Genomic DNA, 7494 nt, shown 5'->3' with positions numbered 1-7494 from the left:
AAATAATCGCTTGCCTCAAATCATCTATGGCGCTATGGGAAGAAACTTCAGCTGACAACAAACATGAGAGTTGCATTACTTAATGATAAATTTACTGAAGATTTCTCTGAGCAATTACTGACTATCGGTAATTACTGGCCTGCCGACGAATCGAGCGGATTAATTTCATTTCCTCAGAATTTCTGTAACTTTTTCTCATCGAAAAACGAACTTATCAATAAAGTATTCCCAAACATCATTAATAACTACAAAAATAATGAATGGTTGAGTGAGCGAGCAATTTTAGCGGCTAAGAATAAAGATGTAGATGACCTAAACTACATAATTCAAAATGATATCATTGGAATAATGCATTCATGCAAATCCATTGACTGTGTAACAAATGAAGATGAAGCCACCAACTATCCAATTGAATTTTTAAACTCCTTGGATGTGCCTGGCTTACCACCGCACAATTTACGCCAAAAAGTTGGCTCCGTAGTAATCATGCTTCGAAACATAAGCCCACCAAAACTTTGCAACGGTACGCGTTTGGTGGTAAATAAATTGATGAACAATGTGATTTACGCGACGATACTCAAAGGCAAATTCGAAGGTGAAAAAGTTTTCATTCCGAGGATCCCGATGATCCCAACCGATCTTCTATTTGAGTTTAAAATACTTCCATTTTCGATCCGTCTTGCATTCGCCATGACCATTAACAAATCACAAGGCCAATCCTTGAAAGTTTGTGGTCTGAATCTAAAAAATCAATGTTTCTCACATGGTCAATTATATGTGGCATGTTCACGGGTCGGAAAACCATTTGCGTTGTTTGTTCTTGCACCTGATAATAAAACAAAAAATGTCGTGTATCACAAGGTGCTTAACTGAAGAGTGGTATCTATTGAAGCTTCATTGAAATACTTGATTAATAAAAAAATTTACTTAATAAAATCAAAAATTTGCTTTTTTTTGCCTCTAGGGCGGAACGAAGTTCGCCGGGTCAGCTAGTTGGATGATGAAAATGATCGCGGAAAATCTTATTTGTTGAACGTTAAAGAATTGGACAAATGCAACGCTAACATGATCGCAACATTTTTTACTGAATCATTGTTACTTTTATGGCCTTAAGGTATGTGTCATAAGTATTTACCTAAGCACTCGAAAAACGACTCAATTTTCAACTTTTTCTTTGCGTTTCTTTTGTACTGAAGGAATTCAATATGAAAATCTTATGCTCGTTACTACCGATGCTGCTGAATATATGATTTCCGCAATGAAGTCTCTTCAAGTTTTCTTGCCAAAAATGCTACACGTTCCATGTTTTGCCCATGCATTGCATCGATTGGTAGAATTTATTCGTTCAGAGTTCCATGAAGTAAATTTGTTGATATCAAAATTAAAGGCTACCTTCGTCAAAGTACGTATTGCTATTTTTATCTATAGTTCAAATTCTTATATTGAAAAAACCATTAAATTCCTTCACAGTCCGCAGCTCGACGACAGCTGGTTAAGCAAGCAAATCCGAACATAACACTGCCACCCGAACCAATTGTCACTAGATGGGGAACTTGGCTGCAAGCATGTGATTACTATGCTGACAAATTTGACGCTTTAAAATCGGTTGTTGGTTAATTGAATGATGCAGATTCGGAATGTGTTCGAGATGTAAAAAAGCGTTTAGAGCGTCCAATATTCGACAAGATTTGGCATTCATAAAAGCTAACTTCATGTTCATCGCAGACAAGATCAAAATATTAGAATCGGAAGGACTTGAATTGAAAAAGTGTATAGAGCTGTATGAAGAAGTTCATTCTATCTTAGGCACCGTTTTTTGAAGAAGTTCGAATAAGTGTTATCTCGGAATGTTGACGAGCTTGCGCTTCAAATTAATACAATATATAACAGCACTGACACCATGTGAAATAACAATTTTTAAATTTTCTGTTGCTACATCGGTGGATGCAGAACGTTCCTTCTCAACCTACAAATCAATTTTTACTAAAAAACGTCGGTGTTTCTCGTTCGATAGTCTGAAATAACATCTTGATTTGACTTGCAACACTGAATTACTATAAGTATCTGGCTAGCTGAAATAAAAATGTTTACTAGCCCAGGAGAAAAAACTACCTTTTTTGCATATTTTGTCTTTGTTTTGCATTTTTTTGTGCATATTCCAGAGTTTTTCATGCATTTTTGCATGCATATTTTTTGCAATTTCCGGATCACTGATTTCTGGATCACTGATTCTAAATTTCTTACAAACATTGTGTAAAGCGCAGCATGTGTTTATAATTGATGTAACTTTAACAGATCGTATCGCATTTTTTGATCATGTATTTTGTTCTTGCTTTTTTGGCACAAATGTCAAAATAATTATTTCCAAGGCGAAAGGGATTGTGAATAGTAAATAAACACAAACAAAGTTTTTCGGGTGTCGCGTTAAATTGTTCGAAGTACATTTGTGCTATTAATAGCAAAAATATTTAAGAACTAGGATTTTTACTTACTCCTGAGCAAGAAGTTACAGCATTCATAATAACAAAGTGTTCAATTTTGTTATTGAATTAAAATGGAAAGCAGGTAAAGCGAAATTTTGCGGAGACATAGGTATAAAAGTACATTTTCAATTTTATTAATAACTTGCAGACACAAATTATACATGTGAATCAGCATCGTCAACATTTGAGAGTCTGCGTTGTGGTGATGTGCATGTAAATGCAAGTAAGCAAGGAAATACTTCCTATATGCAACGCCTGCTATGAGGATTTCATAACTCCAAATTGAAAAGCTGCCGAAAAGCTATTGAATAAAGGGATGCTATAAAAATTCTCGACAAATGAATAAATTAAAGATGAAAAACTAAATAGATTTTTTTTTCTATATCAGTTGTGAAATTCTTTATTACGTTATAAAATATCGTTAAACTAATAATACATACTGTGTATATGCAAAGAAAAATAAAATGGTATTCTTAAAATACAAAAGAAGCGCATAATTTATTTCTGAACAGTTTGTCGAATTAGCAAATTTTATTTAGGCTTAAAGGTTTGCAAATTACTTTTGTCTTTTATATGAATTACATTCCTTCTGTACTACACAAAGCTAGCGTTATAATAATATAACTACATATACATATATATATGTACCAAAAAGATACGTGGCTATGAGGAGAACACATATATATATAAATTGCTTTACATGCAGGGGAAAACTGTTTGCTAATTTACAAATTAAAAGTGGATTTGTTCGCAAATAAAAAATTAGTTTATTTCAAACTAATAACTATTTGGATTTTGGATGTAATGATTTGCGCTTCATGCTATCCTTACCATCGGGCACTGAATGGGGCCGTCTTTTGCAGAAAATGTGTCCTACTCGCAAATACGGATATATTCTTTAGTGCCATAACATTGCGAAAGGATATTTTAATATTTTTACCTCCCGATATATCCATTCCGTCATCGTGAGCACCAATCTATTTGAAACACTGTCCATTTACCGCAAATAAGCAACCAGCCATTATTAGTGTTTTAAATTGACATTTAAATTGTTCATCTTCATTCTGTTGATTCATTTCCAATGTAACCCCCAATTGAAGCCACCATACAACAAAGGACTTGCATTCTATTCAAACGTATTGGGACTAATGAAATCCATAACCGGTACTGGACAAGAGGCTCAGCCTGCTGTTCATATTTTAGTATAGGAAAACAAGCACATCTGCAGCATAAGCGTCTACCATACCAAGATCTGAAACAAGATATCCTCCATATTTACATATTTTATAGGATAAAAAAGCATATTCGTATGTTACCGTACGTATGTATATTTGGATTAGTAACAAAATCTGTTTAAACTGTTTCTTACTACAAACATATGTATGTACATGTATGCATACACATGTAAGAAACAATTAAGCAAAAGCTCAATGTACTGAAGCAACCATGACCTACCTCACGTATTGGCATATTGATGCCCTATTGTATGTATGTCCGTACATACATATACATACATTCTCGACTCCCAGCAAAACTATGCTTATTAGTATATACATACATATGTATGTCCATACAACAGCACACACAAAGCACTGGCTTTATGCCTCTGCACGCGTATGTTTCCAAAGCTAAAATTATAAGCCGAGCGACTGCAAGAACAAAATACATTCATAGGCGCAGTCGCAGCGGTCAGATTTTTTTAGTCGCAACGACGCTGAAAAATCCAAAATATTCTATAACACTAAGTTCGAGCTCATATGCTCATATGCCCATATGCCAATTTTCTCGCCAATTCGAAAATAGTCAATATTGTAATATTTCGCGTTGAATTATTTGCCAATATTTGGTAAATCTTCAATTTTTGTGAAGTCGAGTGGCCGCGGCTCCGTACATATGTATGCATCAATATATGTATGTAAATATGTGTTCTAAATTCTCGACAGCAATAGCAAATCGAAATATTCTGTCGCAAGTGCTCGCAGCCTCATATGCAAGTATGTCTATGGCAGTTTGTATGCATGTATTTATGTACTATATATGTGTGTTTGCTTTTGCACGTCCATAGGAACGATTTTTCATATGCAGATATTTATTTTATTGAGCTGAACGAATATATTGATATTGTAATGAAATCCTGTCGAATTATATTATTGGTATACGTTTCTTTAAGTTCCTCTTACCAAATAAATATTATTATCCTTAAGAAAATGAAATACTAGTTTTTTTAATTTTAATTTTTTATTTTTATTCACAGAAATTTAAGTAATCTTATATGTATATGTATATGTATATATTTTACAATGCTATAAATAATAGGTATTTACATTTCCTGAAATGAAAAAAAATATATATAAAATTGTTAAAGCACGAATTACGAAATTGTTCTCATACTACAACAATTTCTCACACGACTTCGATATTGACATCGATTAAGTCATTGCGATTTACCTGATTTTTAAAACACTACTCTCAATCCATCATGATTAAGAAAAAATTGTAGTGCTTTAAAAATCTAGGCTCGGATGCTAGCTGAAAGAGAAGAAAAAATAAAAAAGAAACCTGTTAAATAGACTAAAAAATAGAAAAAACCTGAAACGGGAAAATACCTGTAAAATATATAAATAAAAAAGACCTGAAATATAGAAAAGTGGAAAACCCTGAAATAAAAGAATAGGTATCATCATATGCAAAAGATAGCTAATAGATTATTAATTACCTGTGTGAACGGCGAATCTCTTTTCGTGGGGCCCTGGCTTACAACCTACTTACAACCTACAGCTTTTTTAATTTATTTTGTAGTTTTCTTTCTTTGACTTTATTGACCTCATTTCGCAAGAGCTACTACTACTATTTTTACCTTACTTTCCTTTTAATACTTTATCTTTACTACTATCTGTAATTTTAATTTTAATTTTGATTTTACTGTTAATCTTTTTATGTAAACTATTCTTAAGGTCAATCATTGTAAAAATAACCTACGGTTGTATGTTTTGACTTTAATAATAATAAATAATAATAAATAAATAATATTTGCTTAAATTTAATCTAAAAACTCTTAGTTTTCCCTATTTCCCACTATTTATAGCACACTCTAGACTTCATAATCCGCATAAGCTGTTCAAATGCAAAGTTCAAAAACGGTTTGAGATAGAAAATTAATAAAAATAATTTTGCTTGATATTTTTCTGATTGGTTGTTTTGATTTTATTCAACAAGGCATAGCAACGGGTATTGTAATATTATGGTTATTAATAAAAAATTATTTTCTATGAAATATATGCACATACACATTCAAAAATAATTTAAATTTCTTAACTTCCTCCACTTTCCTGCCTCAAAACTCTAATGCTACCAGTTAGCAAACCTCACCCTCAATAAAACCTATCCACCCTAATATTATATCAAATGAATTTTCATGCAAATAAAGAGACAAAAAGCACCTGTAACCTAACTTTGGCACAAAACGGAAAGTTTCCAAAAAAAAGCTCTTAATTCTCAAAAGCTGTTAAATTTCTGCAGTTGAGCATATTTCTGTTAACGTTCTCTGAAAAATGTCGCTGTTGTGTACCACGCGCGCAAAACGAGTACCCCTGAAAAGTGCTGCCATTTCAGTCATTGAGACTTCTCTATATTTAACGTTCTCTGTACGAGCACTCGTTTGTGTACTTGGTAGCATTGCCAATCCCTGGGCTGATGAACAGTTGTTAGGCGAAATGGCGGGTAACCAGTAATGAGGCACCAAATATAAATGCCGAAAATAGTTTGATTTTACTGTGTTGTGATTCAAAAATTTACAATTATTTGTTTGAAAATAAATTCAATTGAAAAAAATTTAGTTTTTGTTTAGAATTTTCACCAGATCGCTTAGTTCTTTCTCGGCTTCTATCGTACTTTTAATTTATCTTGCGACCATTTATGATTTGTAGTGTTATTGAGATAACTGTCACACTTTGCTGAATACATTTTGCATATATGTATGTACATACATGTGCAGAGAACGTTAAATATAGAGAAGTCTCAATGACTGAAATGGCAGCACTTTTCAGGGGTACTCGTTTTGCGCGCGTGGTACACAACAGCGACATTTTTCACAGAACGTTAACAGAAATATGCTCAACTGCAGAAATTTAACAGCTTTTGAGAATTAAGAGCTTTTTTTTGGAAACTTTCCGTTTTGTGCCAAAGTTAGGTTACAGGTGCTTTTTGTCTCTTTATTTGCATGAAAATTCATTTTTGAATTTCAATTGATTTTGCGTAATTTGCGCCAAAATTTCCATGTCAAACCAAAAGAGTCTAATGAACTTTAGTTTGAAAAAACTTTTGATTTCGCTAAAGCGAACCTACAAGAATATCAAACACACATACCTACATATGTATTGCATACATTTGATATAATATTAGGGTGGATAGGTTTTATTGCATACATTTGATATAATATTAGGGTGGATAGGTTTTATTGAGGGTGAGGTTTGCTAACTGGTAGCATTAGAGTTTTGAGGCAGTGAATAAAAATAAAAAATTAAAATTAAAAAAACTAGTATTTCATTTTCTTAAGGTAATAATATTTATTTGGTAAGAGGATCTTAAAGAAACATATACCAGTAATACAATTCGACAGGATTTCATTAGAATATCAATACACATATTCGTTCAGCTCAATAAAATAAATATCTGCATATGAAAAATTGTTCCTATGGACGTGCAAAAGCAAAACACTCGTATATAGTACATAAATACATGCATACAAACTGCCATAGCCATACATACATATGAGGCTGCGAGCACTTGCGACAGAATATTTCGATTTGCTATTGCTGTCGAGAATTTAGAACACATATTTACATACATATATTGGTGCATACATATGTACGGAGCCGCGGCCACTCGACTTCACAAAAATTGAAGATTTACCAAATATTGGCAAATAATTCAACGCGAAATATTACAATATTGACTATTTTCGAATTGGCGAGAAAATTGGCATATGGGCATATGGGCATATGAGCTCGAA

The 7494-nt window shown here is 32.8% G+C and overlaps 1 protein-coding gene across 1 annotated transcript; it reads left to right on the top strand.

Moving 5' to 3' along the window:
* Positions 1–981: 981 nt before the first annotated feature.
* LOC129250819 (uncharacterized) lies at positions 982–2011 on the top strand. Its single transcript, XM_054890403.1, has 3 exons — positions 982–1114; positions 1197–1402; positions 1471–2011. The coding sequence occupies exons 2-3, from the start codon at positions 1217–1219 to the stop codon at positions 1615–1617; spliced, it is 333 nt and encodes a 110-aa protein (XP_054746378.1). The 5' UTR covers positions 982–1114; positions 1197–1216; the 3' UTR covers positions 1618–2011.
* Positions 2012–7494: the final 5483 nt, after the last annotated feature.

Source organism: Anastrepha obliqua, chromosome 6, assembly GCF_027943255.1.
Source record: "Anastrepha obliqua isolate idAnaObli1 chromosome 6, idAnaObli1_1.0, whole genome shotgun sequence".
NCBI classification, from domain to species: Eukaryota; Metazoa; Arthropoda; class Insecta; order Diptera; family Tephritidae; genus Anastrepha; species Anastrepha obliqua.
Note: the sequence above shows the minus strand (reverse complement) of the source record. Positions and strands in the feature narration are given on the sequence as shown.

Coding starts and splice junctions, on each gene's coding strand:
- LOC129250819 (XM_054890403.1), top strand. CDS start 1,217: ATGCTCGTTACTACCGATGCTGCTGAATATATGATTTCCGCAATGAAG. Junction 1,403..1,470: donor TAAAGGCTACCTTCGTCAAA/GTACGTATTGCT, acceptor ATTCCTTCACAG/TCCGCAGCTCGACGACAGCT.